Consider the following 20850-nt stretch of genomic DNA (forward strand, 5'->3'; position numbering starts at 1 on the left):
CAGAGTAATATGGGGAAACTAAATGTTATACATAGATTTCTCCAAGTTTAAAGCCCCCCAAATGATTCTATCACTGAAAATTATAAATTTAGAGTCGTATTTTTTAAATTAAAATAATTCTACTGACTCAGAAGAAAAAAGTCACTATACAGAAAGTGGTTTTATGTAAGTGTCCAAAGAAAGTTTGATTTTTCTACAAATACTGATGATAAGAATGGTCTGTGTAGGGCGCCTGGGTGGCTCAGTTGGTTAAGCGACTGCCTTCGGCTCAGGTCATGATCCTGGAGTCCCGGGATCGAGTCCCACGTCAGGCTCCCTGCTCAGCAGGGAGTCTGCCTCTCTCTCTGACCCTCCCCCCTCTCATGCTCTCTGTCTCATTCTCTCTCTCAAATAAATAAATAAAATCTTTGAAAAAAAAAAAAAAAGAATGGTCTGTGTACTCCATAGTTTAGTAAACTTTTATTTGAAAAAAAAAAAAAGCTAGTTATTATGTGGATTTTACTCCTGTCTTTGTTTTAAGTGTTAAGGATTTATGGTTTCTGTTTTAGTTTTTATAACTGCCCTCTTAATATGTTCTGAGGAAGCACAAATTCTTCACACCAAAAGGCACATTTCAACAATTTTCAGTATTATTGAAAGTCAAAAGATACCTTATATTAGTAGCTTTTATTCATTTTGAAGGAATTGTTCTGTGGTCCCCCTGTGGATTTTGGTTTTACCCTGCATTTACCCTCATAAACACCACTTAACATAAACTTAAGTGAAGAAAAATATACCTTTTTGGTATAACAAGGAGCTTCCTATAACCAGGTTCTTCTTTCTGTCAGGATTAAGACAAACAAATAAACATTCTTTCCTTTAAATCATGAATGAGTAGTTTTAAACTAATTTTTCCTGTTCTAGGAAATTTTGTTGTCCAATGAGAAATTTGAAAATACTAGTAAAACTAATAAATTTAGGTACTAAATTGATCCAAATTTACACTAGTAAACTTGGTAAATCTCACTTGGTGGTTTTCCTGAGATTACTTCCTTACAGTAAATTTAATTGTGAGTCTTGACACCTGAGATCATTCAACTGTTGGTTTTTTCCCCTGCAGCAAATATAACAGCAGAGCATATTGTGAGTAATGACAGCTCAGATAGCGATGATGAATCACAAGAACCCAAAGGTAAGAGAATCTTCTCTGGCAGAAGTCCATTAGGAAAGGAACTACATGATGTGTCTGATTCTCTCACTCAAGATGCTAATGGTAGTTTCTGCTTAAGCCACTGAGTGATAGAGAATTGTCGCTTTTGGTTCACAGAGAGAATGGATGCTGTGTGTATAATAAAATATGCCAACATAAATATCCCTTATGCTTTTCTTTTTAATACCTCAAAATATTATCTATTGAACAAATGGAGAATAAACTGGGATGGTAGAAATACCGAATTCTAAGTCCGATTAGAGCACCAGCCTTCTTGGCATGAAAATTGTGATATGGGAACGTTTTCCCATGGCTTTAAAAATTAAAATTTCATCTGTAAAAATTTTATTATTAATAAAGTATCATGTGAACAATTTTTCTCAGCCCATTCCTGAGCCTTATCCCACTGTCAACAATCCATCTCTTGGGGAAGGATTATCAAGAAATTCTTTTCGTAGACATTATTTTTAAGTGTAAATGAGTTCTTTCACATGTTGACAAGGCAGTTTTCAGCTTGGTGTGGGTCACAGGATCAGGGAGGAAGTCAGGGCAGGGATAAGGGGAGGACCAGGGATATTTGTTGCAAATGTTACATGGTAAAATGGAGTGATTTTACAATAACTGGGTAAACATCCTATGACCCTGTGAATGTGCTCACCTAGATTTTAGAAGATGTTAAATGCTTTCTTGCTCTAAATTCATGAATTCCTCCTGCGACGGTATAGACATTGGAAGAGTCTGTTTTATCCTTGTTGAATCAACATTAAAATTAAAATGAGTTTGTATAAACTAGAGGAAGGGTACCTCCTCTGGGAAATGCAGGTCCACAAGCCCACAACTCAGCTAGCCTGTAGTTTCTTATAAAATTTAAAAAATTAACCCTTCCCTGGGCAGACAGAACTTTTGACCGGGCACAAGGTTTGGCCTCTGCTCCCAGTCTCCTCTTCAGTCCTATTTGCCCACTCTCCTGCTGCTTCATGCAGCCAGTGATTGGCCTAATTCCATATTTTAGGCAGGAACCCTGCAGGAACCCTGCCCTGGAAAGAACTCAGTCCTCATTCTGGCTCCTTCATAATTTTAACTTTAATTTTTTTAGTTGTTTAGGTCTTATTTATTTATTTACTTACTTACTTATTTGACAGAGAGAGGGAACACAAGCAGGGGGAATAGGAGAGGGAGAAACAGGCTCTCCGCGGAGCAGGGAGCCCGATGCAGGGCTCAATCCCAGGACCCCGGGATCATGACCTGAGCCAAAAGCAGACACTTAACGACTGAGCCACCCAGGCGCCCCTAGGTCTTTTTTTTTTTTTTTTTGAATTTTGAATTTCCTTTTAATGAAGGGTGCTAGCCAGTACAAAGGGGATAGACAGTATATGCCTAACATTTCTAGAATTAATGTGTATCGATAAAGGGACTGTTAGGTAGGTGTAATAATGGCTTGTTAATTATCAAGGAAATTGCTGTAGATGGTCGGTACATTTGATCACCTCCGGTTATTTTAAGGTGGAGAAGTTCAAAGGCCCTTTGAACATGCCTACTTTGGTTTTAGTACCAACCTAGATTGGAAAATGAGTTTCAGGATGTTCTTAGGGATTTCTTATTAGTTCTTAATATTCATTTTTTTCCCTTTTAAATAAAACTCTTTTTAGAGTAGCTTTAGATTCACAACAAAATTGAGCAAAAAGAACAGAGAGTTCCCATATATTTTCTGCACCCCCACACACACAGAGCCCCCCCCACTATCAACATCCTATATCAAAGTGGTACATTTGTTACAATCCATGGAACTACATTGACACATCCTTATCACCCAAAGTCCAAACTTTAGGGTTTACTCTTGGTATCATATATTCTATAGGTTTTCACAAAAGTAGGATGACATGTATCTACCATCATAGCCTCATATGGAGTAGTTTCACTGCCCGAAGCGTCCCTCTCTGTTGTTTATTTATTCCTCTATCCCCCCCACCCCAATGTCAGGCAACCACTGATCTTTTTACTGTCTCCACAGTTTTGCCTTTTCCAGAACTCAGGTTTTGGAATCACACAATACATAGCCTTTTCACATCGGCTTCTTTCACTTAGTAATATGTATTTGAGTTTCCTCCATGTCTTTTCATGGCTTGATAGCTCCTTTTTTTTTTTTTTTTAAGCACCAAATAACATTCCATGATCTGAATGTACCAGTTTACTTATCCATTCACCTATTGAAGAACATCTTATTTGCTTCCAAGTCTTGGCAGTTATAAAGCTGCTATAAACATCCATGTTCAGATTTTTGTGTGGATATGTTTTCATCTCCTTTGGGTAAAAACCAAGAAACATGATTGCTGGATAAAGTGGCCATACTGTTTTGCATTCCCACGAGCATGTGTGAGTGTTCCTGTTGCTTCACATCCTCACCAGCATTCAGTGATGTCAATGTTTAGGATTTTGGTGTTTCTAATAGGTGTGTAGTGTTATCTCATTGATGTTCTAATTTGTATTTCCCTGGTGACATATGATGTGGAGCATCTTTTCATATGCTTACTTGCCATTTCTATGTCCTCTTTGGTGGGCTGTCTGTTACCCATTTTTTAACTGGGATGTTTGTTTTCTTATTGTTGAAATCTAAGGGTTCTTTGTATATTTTGGATAACAGTCCTTTATCAGATGTGTCTTTTGCAAATATTTTCTCCCAGTCTGTGGCTTGTTTCCTCATTCTCTTGAGGCTTCTTCATTTTTCATCATATGATTTTGAGCAAGGTCTTTAGGAATTTTCAACTTTAGTTTCTTCAGATCTATACTGGCATCATTTTACCTGCTCTCACAGAATTGTTATAATTATCAAATTGCAAATGCATACAGAGGGCTTTAAGTAAAAGGCTATGCAAATAAAAATTTACTTAGTATTATAACTAAAAAGCAGCCAGTTATCATTTATCTGTTGACTGCTGGGTTTGTCCCACAAATGATGCCATTTCCAAATATCTCATAAGGAAAGTAGATCTTCTTCTGGTACAGAAGTGGGGTTTATTTAATAATAATAACAATAATGATGATGATGATAATTATGATGGTGAAGAAGAAGAAGGAGGAGGAACAAGAAGAAGGAAAAAAGGAGAAGAAGAGAGGGAGGTGGAGGAGTAGGGAGGAAGCTCCAAATATTTGGAAAATAATTGGTATCTTCTTCGTATCCTATGTAACTGGAAAATATAAATCATTCACTTTATTTTAAAAAAGATTTATTTATTTGAGAGAGAGGGTGCGTGTGTGCTCAGAGGGAGAGGGAGAAAGAGTCCCAAGCAGACTCTGAGTTAAGCATGGAACCTGACGCGGGACTCAATCTCATGACCCTGAGATCACAACCTGAGCTGAAACCAAGAGTCAGTCACTTAACTGACTGAGCCACCCAGGCACCCCTAAATCATTCACTTTAAAGCCCAGTTTGTTCTTGTGGAAGATTTTCTTTGTCATATTTGGCTTTAGAGAAGTGTGGGAGTAGAAAAATGTACCTATTTTTTGCGAGTATGTATTCATCTTAATTAGCTACTGAAAGATCCGTTCATTTGCTCAGCTCAGCTAACCCAATCTTTATGTAGATTTAAAAAAAATCAGTATTTCTTATGATTTTATGATTTTATGTATGTCTAGTTAGCATTTGTTAGAAATTATGAAGTTTGAACATAGACTTTCCTTTTTCTCAAATACACACACGTACAGTTTTGTAGATGCATGTCTATTTATATAGAGTTCCCAGAAATCTGAACAGAGGGATGCAGGCAGGTGGAATTATACTCTACCACACAGTGTTCTTCGACTTGGATTATGAGTGAGTAATATTGATGATAATGATGATGCAGCTGTCACTGCCACCACTGTCTCTACTATGAACTAGTGTTTGTAATGAATTTCTGATAGGCCAGGCATTTTTCTAAGAGATGTATATGAATGGACTCTCTCAGTTAATCTTCACACCGGTCCTGCGAGGTGTCCTGATGAGGAGAGGAAGACTGAGAAGAGTTAACTAACTAGTAAGCAGAGGAGAGAGGGTTGAAATCCAGACAGTCTGATTCTGAAGCCAGTGTTCTAAACAACTACACGATGTGGCTTCCCAGCAGTGGTGATTTGTGCACGGGTTTTAAGGAAAAAGTCATTTAAAACTGCTTCTTTTGGAAGATTGCTGCATTTTAAGACATGTTAAAGCATGTGTTTAAATTACACGGTTCTAAATTCCCAACTTTATAAGCAAAGATGAAATGAGTGTCCGTAGAGTGTTTACTGAGCAGCAAATATGTGTGTTGAATCCTTCAGTTGTCTCTCTTAGTTTGCGTGATCTCTGGATGTTTACTAAGCAGGATAGGGAAGGAAACTTAGTAATGGAGAGGAGAGGATTAGCTACTGTGGAATTTCCCTGTGTGTGTGTGTGTGTGTGTGTGTGTGTGTGTGTGTGTGTGGTCCGAGAAAAGGAAGAAAAGGACTAGAGAAGGACAGAAAGGGGAAAGTAGAAGTTTGCCTGGAAATGTAAGAATAGACCAAGTAACACATCAAGAACACAACCTGTAGACTGACTATAGATTTAGAGTAAATTAAGAACAACTTAAGAACAAAAATGATTGAAATATTCACTATATTAATTTAGACAAATAAATGTTTGTTGAACCAAAACAACAGAACTTCACTATTAATCTTAACATTCAATTGCCAAAGATTTTTTTTAAATGTTTATTTGAATTCAATTTAGTTAACATATAATGTATTATTAGTTTCAGGGGTAGAATTTAGTGATTCATCAGTTGCATATAACACCCAGGGCTCATTATATCACGTGCCCTCCTTAATGCCCATCACCCAGTTACCCCAACCCCTCCCCATCTCCCCTCCAGCAACCCTTAGTTTATTTCCTATAGTTAAGAGTCTCTTATGGTTTGCCTCCCTCTCTGTTCTTATCTTATTTTTCCTTCCCTTCCCCTATGTTTATCTTTTTGTTTCTAAAATTCCACATATGAGTGAAATCATATGGTATTTGTCTTTCTCTGACTGACTTATTTCACTTAGCATAATACGCTCTAGTTCCATCCATGCCATCGCAAATGGCAAGATTTCTTTCTTTTTGATGGCTGAGTAATATTCCATTCCATATATATACCACATCTTCTTAATCCATTCATCTGTCAGTGGACATCTGGGCTTTTTCCATAGTTTGGCTATTGTGGACATTGCTGCTATAAACATTGGGGTGCAGGTGCCCCTTCGAATGGCTAAGAGACACATGAAAAAAATGCTCAACATCACTCAGCATCAGGGAAATCCAAATCAAAACCACAATGAGATACCACATCACACCAGTCAGAATGGCTAAAATTAACAAGTCAGGAAATGATAGATGTTGGCGAGGATGCAGAGAAAGGGGAACCCTCCTACACTGTTGGTGGGAATGCAAGCTGGTGCAACCACTCTGGAAAACAGTATGGAGGTTCCTCAAAAAGTTGAAAATAGAGCTACCCTACAATCCAGCAATTGCACTACTAGGTATTTATCCAAAGTTTTTTGTTTTTTGTTTTTTTTAATGGACTTGGAAATCTATATAATGTTCTAGTTCTTTTTCCTTAGGCACTGAAAATGAAGATGCTCAAAGCGAATATCACAATGATAATCAAGCAAGTTGGGTCCATCGTATGATAATGGCTTTGGTGAGTGATTCAACTTTATTCAATACCAGAGAAGGACGTGCTGGGAAGGTGCACAACTTCATGTTGGGCTTGAATCTCAATACATCCTATCCAATGTCTCCTCTGAAAGACTTTATGACACAGGAATCGTTGGATGAAGATGAACTGGATACAGCTGTAGCAGGTACGCACACAAAACATAATCCATGGATGCTAATTCAGGAGATCTTTATCCCTTTCTAGGGAGAAGCCTTTTGATCATTGTCAATACCTATCCCTTTATATTCAATTACGGCAACATCCATTTAATTCAAAATTACTTCAAATTACTGGTTTTTTGGAAGAAAAACATTCGTTGGACAGGAAATGGCATAGTTATGTCAGCATAGAAAATTTTCACTGAAACACTGAGGAGGAACCTTAGATCCTCTCTGTACTGGACAAGGTTCACTCAGAAAACAAGAAATGTCTCCCTTGTTTAACTGAGAGGGGTTTAAGGTAGAGAATTAGGTGTTTACAAAGTCATTCCAAGGCTTAGAAGAGCACGCTCCAGGCTGAGCTACCAGGAATGATTCCAAAAACACTTCAGAATCACCCCCACAGACGCCCCCACAACCGTGCTTGGCAGTGGAAATGGCAGAAATGTAGCCTGTGTCTCATTTCCTCCTTTGAATCTCGTGTGGGTGTTTTTCCTTGGCAAAGGGCAGGTCTCAGCAGAACAGGCACGAATGGGATTCTGGTCAATGGGGTGTTTAGCCTAATTGTGTGCCGTTGAATGGGAGTCCCTACAACCTAAGGTTCTGAGGGGGGTTGACTTCACCGGGCTCAGTGTCCATGAGGTTCCTGGGCCTGTCCCTCTGGTTCTCAGAAAGGTTAGGTAACTTTCTTAAGGCCAGCTGGTAAGAACCCACTCACTGTAGTTTTTGTTACTTTGTCAAATACTGAGGAGTAATTCCCTCTATTTTTCAGTGCCATGCATGTTTTAAATTAAAAGTTAAATTTGCCTTCGTGACTAATCAATACATAATAATCTTTCTTACAATGATCCTGTCATCTAAAATCTTTCTACTTCATCATGCCATCATTTTTCTGTTAACTGCCCAGATGTCATTTCTCAGTTATTTCTGCTGAAGGGTATCAACAGGATATTTAGAAACGTAAGTGGGACTTTTCCAAACCCTTTCTTCTGCTCTTTGGTTAAGCATCATGCCTATAAAATATTTGTGAAAATTAGGACATAGCTTTAGGTTTGGTGGTATTTCTGCTAGTGCTGTTTCCATTTGTTGTTTGAGCTGAAAGGAAATTGCAAAAGCAAAGTTTTCCCCTGTTGTTTAAACAAGAGGTGTAGAAACTCACTATACTTTGCATTATGTTTATGGCATCAAAGTCTAGGATGTAAGGTATGGTATGATTATATACCTGCAATCTATACCCTTTCATATTAACAATGATAAAAGTCTGTTTGTGATAGAGTCAGTATCTATTTTAAAATTCATCCAAAATTTAAAAAAAAAAAAAACCTTGGCCATTAATCAGTGACCTCATTTGTCTTGTGGCACTTGATTATACTGATTGCCATTATAATACCCATTAAATGTGTCATCCTTAGAAACTTAGATTTTATGGATGAATGATGACGGCTGCTAAAAAAAAAACTTAGTCTCAAAGGTCATTTAGAACGAGAAAGAATCTTTATAGTTATTTTACTCTAAAGAAAAGAGAGATCAAAGAAAGTCATTCTCATTGCCTACAGTTTCTCAGCTAGAATGGGGTCACAGACCTCAGTGTTGCTCAGAAGCTTTTCCTTTCTGCAAGACTCCCTTCCCCACAGCCCTTGTTTTCGTTAGTCATTGTTTTGCTGATGTCAAATGGAAGTTTCCTTTCTGTGTACTATATTACATCTGTTTAATGTTAGGACTTTGATAGAATTACCCAGAATAGCTCCTGTGGTTTGCACAGCATGCATCCTGCACTCCTCATTTTAACAACTCCCTGGTGGTTTTGCAATAGTTTATGTAGATTCAGAGGTGTTCTGGTTGCCAGATCAAATACAGCAGGCCTACTTAAATTTGAATTCCAAACCATATATATGTGTGTATATATGTAGTGTAAGTGTGGCCCTTGCAACATTTGGGACCTACTTGTACTGAAACATTATTTGTTGTGTGTCTGAAATTCAAATTTAACAGCATCTTGTATTTTTAGTAGATAAATTTGGCAACCTTAAGAAATGTGTCTTCCATTATTTTCACCTGTTTTCAAATTGTTCTCCATTTTCATTTTCCTTCTTTCGTTTACTCGTGCATTCACAGTATTTACGGAGCACTTGCAATGCGTTTGGTATGAGGGATCCAGTCGTCCACAAGACACATGTGATCCTTGCCATCATAAAAATTGAAATCAGTTTTTGACTTTTCCTTGAAGTTTTGATTCATGGAAGGATTTATATAGTTCAGTTAAGAACAATAGAAAAGTAGAGTAAAACTGACACCCAGCAACCCCGATTCTGATAGAACTGTGGATCAGTTAGGACACAGTCCTCACTTGTGATGCTTGGAGAATATAGCTGTATGTCACCTGATCTGACTCCTTTCTTTATTGGGTGCCCTTTGAAAGAAGACTCATGGACAGTTCTCATAAAGTCCAAGGAGGTAGTAGAAAATTTAATCGTCTCAAAATATGGTATTACAGTGACTAAACATTCTTTTGTTGACCTATTTTGGAATGTGTTAACCTAAAATTGTTTTCAATTAATGCTCTTTGTGAAGAACCTTAAATTTTGTTTCTTAATGTTGTATCTCCTAAAAATTCTGTTTCACTTGCTCTGTATTTACCCAGTTGAAAAAAAATGCGTATGGCATATAGATTTTAGTCAAGAATCTACTCAGGTCAGTGATGAGTTCATTCACATTTATAATTTACAGGCTAACATTGTTAAAAATGACTGGATTTACTAAATCGATAGTGCTCTCTCAGACAGGTCCTTACTAAGGTAGACCCTGTCTATCTCCTGATTATTTCCAAGTTTTAGACTAACCACGTGTGTGGAGCTAAAAGTTAAAAGATTTGTCATAAAATGTAATCATCTTGGTTCATAAAGTCTTCTTAAAACTTCTGTTTATTATACAGGGGCACCCGGGTGGTTCAGTCGCTTGAGCCAGGTCATAATCTAAGGGTCGTGGGGTCGAGCCCCACATCAGGTTCCACGATCAGTGGGGAATCTGCTTCTGTCCCTCTCCTTCTGCCCCATCCCCCCGCTCGTACTCTCTCTCTCTCTCTCAAATAAATAAATAGGCCGCCCCCCACGGGCGTCAGAGGGAGGCGGGCGCCCCGCGCGGTGACGGCAACCGCCGGACTCTCCACTCACCGCTGCCGGAGAGGCCGGTGACCTCTTGGCCGCTCCGCCTTGGAGGCTCAGATGGCTTAAGGCGAAGATCAACGCGAAAGCCAACGAGGGGTGCTTCTGCCCCTCCTCCTCCATGGCCCACCACTCCAGCCACCTGCTGGAGAGCCTGGACCAGCTGGAGCTCAGCGTGGAAGCTTTGAGGGAAGCAGCAACTGCCGTTGAGCAAGAGAAAGAAAGCCTCCTGGAAATGATCCACAGCATCCAAAATATCCAGGACATGAGGCAGATCAGCGACGGAGAAAGAGAAGAGTTAAATCTGACGGCAAACCGTTTGATGGGACGAACCCTCACCGTTGAAGTTTCAGTAGAAACAATTAGAAACCCCCAGCATCAAGAATCCCTAAAGCATGCCACCAGGATTATTGATGAGGTCCTCAGTAAGTTTCTGGATGATTTGGGAAATGCCGAGTGTCACCTGATGTCACTGTACGGTGCATGTTCATCCGAGGTGCCATCTGGCCTGTTGACCAGAAGTTTCAGTCCATAGTAATTGGCTGTGCTCTTGAAGATCAGAAGAAAATTAAGAGAAGATTAGAGACTCTGCTTAGAAATACTGAAAACTTTGACAGGGCCGTCAAGCTGTTAGAGCATTCTAAAGGAGCTGGTTCCAAAACTCTGCTACAAAATGCTGAAGGCAAATTTAATTAGTTTTGAAACATAGGAGCACTTACAAATAATGATATAAAAATGATTAAACATTAGTTCTTCGTGTTAGGCATAACATTTGATACTGATCGTTGTTTCACATGAGGAAAATATTCCAGTGTCATCAGTTTTGTGAATAACACAATTAAAACTAGAACTATTTTAATTATCTTTCTAGAAGTTTTTAGACTGAATTCTTGTCTTGTATTAGGCTCTAGCACCTAATATATATAATATATATTTTTTACTATTCTGTGGATGACTACTTAGTATATAGGAGAGAGTAACTGCTCAGCCTGGGCCAAAAGCATTATTGTTCTTTCCTGGGCTTTGTCTGGCATGGAGATACTTGGGCACATGCGGCATTTGGTTGACTAGAAATTCTTGACGAACTTAACCACTCATCTATTGTTAACTAAGTAGTGTGCTTAAAAGGACAAAAGGAATCACAGAATAAGAAACTTTCCCAACATCTTCTTTTTCATAAAGCACTTTTTTTGGACATCTGTCTCAAATTATTTTAATTTAAGATTTATGCATCTGATAATATGAATATATTTGTTGATATATATGAAAACATGACATAAAGTGTGAGAGAATTCACATCTAATGTTATTACTGTGAACAACTCTATGTCCACTTCATCTTTTTCCAAATGCATCATTTCTCTAAATTTTTAATCATTGCAGAAATAGTGTTGTAACTTGCCTTTTTTTAAAAATGCCGCTATAAAGTCTAATTGTCAACTTTAAAACCTCTATTCTGTATTTTGTATAATTTACTTCCCCATTCCCCTTATTGGACATTTAGTTTGTTTCCAATTTGTTGCTTATTCCTGCAACATATTTATATACAGAGACTTTTTTCCTTCTTTCTTTTGTTTTTGATTTTCTTTGTATAAATTCCCAGTAGTGGGATTTACTGGGTCAAAAGGAATATACCTTTTCATGGCCTGACATATTTCCAAATTTTTTTGTATGAGAGTTACATCAATTTGTACCGTCTTCAGTAATTAAAATGTAGCTCTTTCACTAGAAAATAAATAATCTTTTTTAAAAAAACCCTACTTACTATACAGTCAAAAATACCATAATTTAATTAAAACATTAAGGTTATTTTGCTCATTTTTTTACTCTCCCCACGCAAAAAGGAAATAGAGATTTTTACCTTATCTAAATATTGTATTAGGAAAATCTTACATTTTAGTGTAGGAAAATCTTACATTTTAGTTTACCCTATGATTTTGTTTGTACAGATTAAAATTGAGTATCTTAGACTAATCTTTCAACCTAAGATGAGAAAAATATTTTGTACCTATTACTTCACCTTGTAGACAATCTTCTGAAAATAAGAGAAATAATAAGATGAGGGAATTCCTCTCACTTGCTTACTTCAAAATAGTTGTATACCTGTAGAAACTAATTTCAGAGAAGCTGTCCATTATTTATGTGACTTCTTTCCTGTTTACTTTTGTGTTTATGTTACTTACTGTGACACATACCATCTGGAATAAAAAATCGAGGCACGCGTTAATTTAGGCCAGAGTTCAATACAAAAACACCCGAACATTTTTGTACATCATAAATTGAATCTGTGTGAGGTATTTATAAAATGCAGGGGTGCCTGGCTGGCTCAGTCGGTTAAGTGTCTGCCTTCGGCTCAGGTTGTGATCCCAGGGTCCTGGGATCGAGCCCCTCATCGGGCTCCTTGCTCAGCGGGAGCCTGTTCTCCCTCTGCCTCTGCCCCTGCTTGTGCTCGCTCGCTCACTCTCTCGCTCTCTCTCTCTGTCAAATAAATAAATAAAATCTTTAAAAAAAAATGACCATTGCAAATATTCATAGCTGAACTGCTTTAAGGAGATGGTACATAATTATAAAACACAGCATGTTTCCATACCTAACAAAGAACCTGATTAACTCATTTACAGGTTTAGAAACCATGTATGCTTTAAACTGTGGGAGGGTATTCTCCCATAGTGGGATTTATCAAACTCTCTCGGACATTCTAGTAGATGTTATACAATAAATCGGGTTCAAGGTCAAATAAATTTGGAAAAACTAACTCCATCCCCCTCTTTATAATGACTTGGGATACTCTAATGAATTTAAGCAGCCCTATTCAAGGTGCCTCAAAATAGTACTTGAAAAAGCAGTCTGGCTTACGTTTGAATCCTGGCTGGGCCATTTATTAGCAGGACAGTCTTGAGCAGTTACTTAGCATAAACGTCGGTTAGCAATGATAGAAAAATAGAGCCAAACTAAAAACCAACACCCCTGATCCCGATGGAACCTGGAACCGTAGGACAGCAAGTTTGCAACAATCCTCACTATTTACTCCAAGTTTACTTACAAAATAGAAATAATAGTGGTACCTATCTTACAGACTTCCTGTGAAGATTAAGTAGCATTTTTTTTTTTTTTAAGTAGCATCCTCATTAAAAAGGGCAGTTAGCCCAAGGCATAGTAAGGAGAATAGGAAACACACAATATAACTGGCCATTACTTTAAGCTGTTGATCTTCTATTTCTCAAACCTATTTGATCATGAAACTCTTATTTTGTGTATAGAACATCTGTTAATATCTTGCAAAACTATGTTGTTTGCAACACAATTAAGAAACACTACTTCCTGTCAGTTTATTTGGAAGGGTGGAACCATGGTGTTTAGCTACATGCCAGAGCTGGGAATTGGTCACGTCATGATTTGCCTCTCAGATGTTATCTTGGATATAAAAGAGGAAAAAAGGAGACTACCAGTTTCATGACGAGAAGGAGCATATCAAACAATGTGAGAGAAATGGTCTGCTTCGGTGAATCTTTTAGCTAAAATTCAAAAAAAAGCACTAAGTGTAGGAAGCCAAAGAAAACTATTTGTGAACTGTCATTATACTTTATAATATGAGGAGAAATCACTGCATTGTAAAAAATATTGCCACTAATGTGTTTTTAAGACATTTGTGTTGACTTGTGATTAAAGACACATACTAATGTGGTTTTGATGATTGACAGGTGTATGCGTAGTTAGCCTCTCTCTTTTGTAATTGCTGATTTTTAAGTTAGCCATTTTTTTTTTTTTTTTTTTTTTTTTGAGCAGTGGGAGAGGCAGAGGGAGAGGGAGAAGCAGACTCCCGGCTGAGCCAGGAGCCCGATGTGGGGCTCCATCCCAGGATCCTGGGATCATGACCTGAGCCGAAGGCAGACGCTTAACCATCTGAGCCACCCAGGCACCCCAAGTTAGCCATTTTTAAACCTTTTCAGTTCTATGGCCCCACCACTTACTGAAGCAACCATGGGACACAGGATGCAGTTGGCTTAGACCTGGGCCAGCCTTGGAATCCTGACTGTCACTGTGTGAAACTGGACCTCTTGGGTCTTAGCGTCCTTATCTTTCATATGACACTAATCATACCTCTTTTGTAAGAGTCTTAGAAGAATGATAAATCTCATATATAAAATTTCTAATACATGAGAGACACTCAAAATACATGAAACTGCTTTTAGGAGAAATAAAAGTACCCAAGTAATGAACGTCCAGCTTCTTAGTCAAATATTTAAAAACTAATAGAAGACAAAGACCCACAATTGTTCACCTTTAGAAAATTTACATATGTAGTCTTTTATTTTTTTAATTTTTTTACATATGTAGTTTTTAAACAAACATTCCAGAGGAAAATATTAAAATCGTGTTTGAGAATATATATATTTTTCAATGTTATAATTCTGAGGTTTAAGTTTCTGTGATAGAAATTTAGAATCTTGGCTGGTAGCAAAGTACTTTGTCACTACAATCCACACATACTTGATAAAAAAAGAAAGGAGAATTAGCCTGGAGATAATTATTTACCGAATGATTTTTCTGTCCTTGTTGGCCTACGCATTCACCTCAGATATAGCAAGACTTTTTTTTTTTTAACTTGGCCTACCTTTTCGTTCAGTCGTATATTCAATCATACGACCTTATTCTTGTCTAAACCATTTCCCCGTAGCTTTTTTTTTTTTTTTTAGCATATTTGTTTTTTTGTCTAAGACCATTCATTCACACCTTTTCTCATTCACCAGTTCTGGACAATACAAATCACCTCAACTGTAAACTCTTTTCCTCTTCATTCCTAAACACACCAGTATATGTTTGTAGCATTCACTTGTTATTCAGTATTGTAGGGATGAGAAATTTTAATGAACAGGAGAGAAAAAAACCACATGATTCCCTGTTAACTGTAGAAACGTAAAAGATAATAACATTTTCTTAAGTAATTAAGCCCAAATCTAATTTAGAACTGTTTTCGATTCACATCGAATAAACGTCAAGCCTAATTGTTTCATTGCTACTTTTCAGATTTTAATGATGAGGAGAATTGTGGGATTAATGGGACAGGAAGAATTTAAAAGATTTGCCTTTCTTTGGGATCCCTTGCTCTTAAAACATAATGATAAAATTCACTATGAGAGGATTATAGTCAGTATCATTCTTATTTAGAAATATATGGAGGAAATGAACATGCCGTGGATTCCCACCATGTGCTGAGCCTTTTCCTGGATAATACATATTAACCACCTTGTATGGGGGGGGGGGGTTCTATAAACACAGGTTAGTCTGACCCTCTAGTTTTTATTACTGCCTCTATGAAAAGACTTACCAAATGGAAGTTACTAGCTTTCTCAGAGATCATAATGCATGTCTAGTATGAACACCTTCACTCTGTTCTTGAACTTTCCAGCCTTCTTCTTAACGGAACACATGTGAGGACAAGGAGACAGACCAGAACAATTGCATGTCATTTCATTCAGCTCAAATCAGTTCAATTCTGATCACACCTCTTTTTCATGGGAAGTGAATGAGGAGCACCACACATAACGTGAAGAGAAGCATGTTACCATTTTCTATTAAAACAAATGACTTCTAGACCCTGCTTTCTTTCAGATCCCCTTGTCACCTCATTCTACTCTCCTCCAATACTGTAGCCACACTGGGCTTCTTGCTGTTCCTAAGACATACCAAGTCTGATTCTGCCTCAGGGCCTTTGCTCTGGCTCTTGCCCTGGAAAAAATATCCCCCCAAATCTTTGGTTGGCCCGTTCTATATTATTAATCTGGTCTCAGCTTAAGGTCGTCTTCTCAGAGGTCTCTCCTGATTATCCAACTGAAGTTACTCCCTATTATGGGATATGACCCTCTATCATTTTCTACAGTGCATTTAATACTGCCTGAACTATCTGTTTACTGATTTGTCAGTCATGCACTCTGTTAGAGCAGAGTTTGCATCTTGTTCAGCACGTAGAATAGAGCCCAAATAGTAGCAGACAATACATGTCTGCTGAATGTGTTGACTGGGTGATTTCCCTGAACTCCAATCACCTTGGGAGATGCAGTGTGGGATCCATTCAGACTCCGCCACTCCCCAGTTCTGTCACTGTAGAGATGAATTTATTTCATCCTTCACTTACAGAGATCGTCTACCTCACATGTCTGTCATGACTTAAAACAAGATAATGTCTGAGGACATGCTTTTAAGCCAGTAAAGACCTAGGTAAAGTGAGGTAATACTGTTAAAGGAATCATGATCGCAGCTTAGAGTTAATGCCAGGGCCTGAGCTAAGTACTTTCCATGCATTGTCCCACTTAGTCCTCACAGCACCCTTATTTGACCTTTAACCCTGAAAGTGGAAACTCTGAGTTAAAGAAAATAATTCATTTACAGTTGCTAAAGCAGGACTCATGTCCAGTTCTGTTTGACTCCCCTGAGGGCCTAACCATATGAAATTGTATTCACAAATTGCCATTAAAAATATTTTTATGTTCTAAATCATGTTAAGTGGTCACTTAATTCATTCTTTTGTTTCTTTCCTTTTTAAAGATCCTGATGAATTTGAGCAAATATATGAGCCTCTGGATGTCAAAAGTAAAAAGATTCACGTCGTGGACAGTGGCCTCACGTTTAACCTGCCATACCCCTTGATCCTGAGACCTCAGAGGGGAGTTGATCTCATTATCTCCTTTGACTTTTCTGCAAGACCATGTGACTCTAGTCCTCCGTTCAAGGTAAGGAGAATTTATATAGCATCCCATGATCTAGCATGTTCTTTTGCATGCCTTGCAGATATCTTAGTCCTCTTCCCTCCAATTTCTTATCCCTTGAGCCTATTTTTCTACATTACTATGAGTCATATTTTAAAAACACAGATGTGATTCAATCACTCCCCTTCTTAAAGAAACTTATAAAAAGAAAAGGAGAAAAAAAGAAAAAGAGGAAACTTGTAAATGATTCCCCATGGACCCCATTAAAGTTTACAATCTTAAGCAGAACAAGAATTATGCGACCTATCTGAAGTTCAAGGAAATTATGCTGAGATTTGGATGTTAGCACGTAAAAGATAATTAAAACCATGCATGGGGAGTTATACTTGGAGAGAGGACATGAAATACTATTTTGAAGGTACAACAGCAATTATCAGGGGAAAATAATGAAAATCAAGGAAGTATACAGTGTTGTGAAAATCAGTTGAAGATATTTAACAAGGAAGTCTTCGGTGAACTGGACAAAGGCAGTTTCTTTTTTCTTTTTTTTTTTTTTTTAAAGATTTTATTTATTTGAGAGAGAGAGAATGAAAGAGACAGAGAGCATGAGAGGGGGGAGGGTCAGAAGGAGAAGCAGGAGCAGACTCCCCGCTGAGCAGGGAGCCCAATGTGGGACTCGATCCTGGGACTCCAGGATCATGACCTGAGCAGAAGGCAGTCGCTTAACCAACTGAGCCACCCAGGCGCCCCAAAGGCAGTTTCAATAACATCATGAGGGCAGAAATCATACTGCAGTGATTTGAAGGAAGGGTGGAAGATAAGAAAATGGAGATAATCCTGTAGACCGTCCAGGGAAGAAGGAGATGCGCTGTATCTGCAAGAGGTGGGGAACAGGAAAACTGTGTATAGGAGAGGTGGGTTGTTAACAGAAGAGACTCGAATGTGTTTAAATGCTGATGGCTGGGAGTCATTAATGATTATGTTATTGGAGAATGGAGAGATGGCATATATGATAGGGTCACAGCCCTCGGAAGGCTACAGGGGTGAAGAGTGCAAAGGAGATACAAAAATATAGGTGGAGAGTAATTTATAAATGTTGATATTGGGGCAAGAGGGTAGGGGGAATCTGATGGCTGTGATGGAAGGTCACTGTTAGGCACGGAGAGGGAAGTTAAGAAAGTATTCACCTGATGACTTCTCACTTTTGTAGAAATTATAATTCAGTGTTATCTTTTGAGAGTGAGAGGGTAAAGGTGGTGGAGCCAGGAACCTGGCGAGAATAAAAGCCTGCCTCTGAAGAAATGAGAAGAAACTCTAACAGGCAGCATACATTGCTTAGCAGCACTGTGGCCTCACCCAAGTGAGACCATGAATGTTACTGTTCCCTCCACCTGGAGACCTCAAACTTTCTTTAGACACGTCTCAAATGTTATCTTTCTTGACCTCCACAGATTGAGTGTCAGTACAAAGGACTTAGTAGATTCTTCTAAATATGGCAATTTTCATGGTCTATTGTCTGTATATATATATATATATCTTCCACTGTCTGTGAACTCCTTGGGAACTAGAACACTATTTTGAATGTATGTTTTGTTTTAATCATTTGGTTCTAATTGTATTATAAGTGTTGGCCAAAGTGTGAGTAGGTCATTTTTTGTGAGTGAATGAATGAAATGCTATGAGAGTGATGGAGTTATTATACCCATTTCATCAATTAAGACACGGAAATTCATAGAGGCTAAGTGACACAGTCCATGATCTCCCAACCATGAAGGGCCAGTGATAAGTCAGGTCAAGGAGGAAGAGTCAGTGATAACCAGGTCAACCAGGAAGTCAGTGATAACCCAGGTTCTCTGACATCTGCTTTCCTTCCCCTTATACTCTGATTAAGCTGCTCTCAAGACTGATAGTGGCTATTGTAACAGCTCTTTAATATATATAAAGTCTCATTTTTAAAAATTGCTTTCACGTTTGATTTTTTTTTTTTTTTTGAGGCAGTTACTGGTATTCTAACAAGGAAACAAGGGTTGGTGAGATGAGCAATTTCATCATATCAACAAATTAAATAAGATAATGGGTGAACAGGGCGCCTGGGTGGCTCAGTTGGTTAAGCGACTGCCTTCGGCTCAGGTCATGATCCTGGAGTCCCAGGATCAAGTCCCGCATCGGGCTCCCTGCTCGGCGGGGAGCCTGCTTCTCCCTCTGCCCCTCCCCCCTCTCATGTGCTCTCTCTCATTCTCTCTCTCTGAAATAAATAAATAAAATCTTTAAAAAAAAAAAAAAGATAATGGGTGAACAGAACATAGCCCCAGGACCTGGCTGGAAAAGTGCTGGTTAAGAAGTGGTCACGCTGGACCAGATTTCAAGGCTCCAGAGTGACAATCTAATGATCTTTCCCCTTTACTAGCTGCCTCCTTTGAACATGTTTTACATGTATTTTTTTCTGTGCTGTGTGCTGTGTGCAGCAGTTAATGATAAACCATGGTTCTTGATCTCCAAAACATTTTAGCTTTCTTGGGGGAAAGACTTTTATACACAAGAGTCAACCTGGAAGGAAAATGAGCAACTTATTGTTAAGTAGTAATTTGACTTTATATAAGCATGTGTGTTATGGGAGATCCATATAAGAATAGATAGGTGTGTCCTGGAGTAGATGAGCAGGGAAATAAATAGAACAGGATGAAAATGGCACAGGGATGGCAGTGAGCACTTCTGAGGAGATGGAGCGATCTGACTAGAAGTGATAAATATTAAGCTCCCAGTAGGAGGGCTTTCGGGCTGCATGATGGGAAATAGAGAATCAGTGAAGAGTTTGCAACTGACAAACGACTTCATGCAGTTGGAATTTTAGGATGATTAATCCCACAGTGGAAAGTAGGATGACTTGGAGACCATGAAGAGCAAAAGATTAAAATTAAGAGAGATTTACTACAGGACACCTGGGTGGCTGAGTCAGTTAAGCGTCTGACTCTTGATCTCAGCTCAGGTTCTGATCTCGGGTTGTGAGTTCAAGCCCTGCATTTAAAAAAAACTAATTTTTTTTAAAAAAGAGGAGTTTACTATAATCCAAGCATAGGATAATGAAGTACTGTACAGGACGGGTGACTGAGAAAGCCAAGAGCTGGATTTGATGACCATGAGCAGCAGTGGGGAGGTGAGTTCCAATGGCTGACTCTAAGATGATAGCTTCGAAGCTAGTTCTGGAGGTGGAAGAACCTGTATTATTCATTTCACCAATGGGAGTGTAAAATGTCAAAGCCATCATTCTATATATGAATAACAGCTGTACTACCTCATGAGTTAATATTGGGAAGGTTTGAGGATATCACTTTGTACCTCTAAAAAGAACCATTGTACTTTGTTGTAGTTTTTAAATGGACTTTGATTCATTATTTCTAGTCAAGAAGAATATATACTTATTGTAAAAAAAAAATTTAGAAATTTGGAATATATATCATTTCTGTTATTCATAAACAACTGCCGATATTTTACTGTTTTCCTTTAGTCTTTGTGTGTGTGTGTGTGTGTGTGTACACCAGGATCGTATTGCTTTGCATTCTGCTTCTTTCTACTTAAAATTATACTGTGAGCATTTTCCCATGTCGTTAAATATTTTTTAAACATAATTATAAACACAGCATGGTATCTCTGTATGTGAATATGCAAGAACTTTTTAACAATGCTTTATTTTCAACTTTCAGATTATTGCTATCTTGTCACTTTCTCTCTTAACTTAACTGACTTTCTCAGTCACTTAACTGACTGAGCCACCCAGGCGCCCCCAAATATAATTTTTAAATTGATAAAAATACTACACTATTAATGCTGAAGTAGGACACTTATTTTATTTTTTATTTTTTATTGTTTTTAGGATACTTATTTTAGATATAATATAGTAAGGTTTAAAAATTGATAAGGAATCTACGTGAAGTTTTTTGAGAGGAGG

At 38.1% G+C, this 20850-nt stretch overlaps 2 protein-coding genes across 3 annotated transcripts in view; both read left to right on the forward strand.

The window, feature by feature from the left end:
• Positions 1–20850, forward strand: part of PLA2G4A (phospholipase A2 group IVA) — a 152491-nt gene that overhangs the window by 116229 nt on the left and 15412 nt on the right. For both annotated transcript variants that reach the window (XM_044916394.1, XM_044916395.1), the window contains 3 exons: positions 1100–1171; positions 6782–7024; positions 16744–16928. In XM_044916394.1, coding sequence (XP_044772329.1) covers positions 1100–1171; positions 6782–7024; positions 16744–16928 — 500 coding nt within the window. The remainder of the gene's footprint in view (positions 1–1099; positions 1172–6781; positions 7025–16743; positions 16929–20850) is intronic.
• Positions 9464–10894, forward strand: LOC110574163 (BAG family molecular chaperone regulator 2-like). Its single transcript, XM_044915979.1, is given in 3 exon segments — positions 9464–9522; positions 10253–10701; positions 10704–10894. Coding segments are annotated over 3 exon segments (699 nt in total).

The sequence above is a fragment of the Neomonachus schauinslandi genome, chromosome 6 (assembly GCF_002201575.2).
Source record: "Neomonachus schauinslandi chromosome 6, ASM220157v2, whole genome shotgun sequence".
NCBI lineage: Eukaryota > Metazoa > Chordata > Mammalia > Carnivora > Phocidae > Neomonachus > Neomonachus schauinslandi.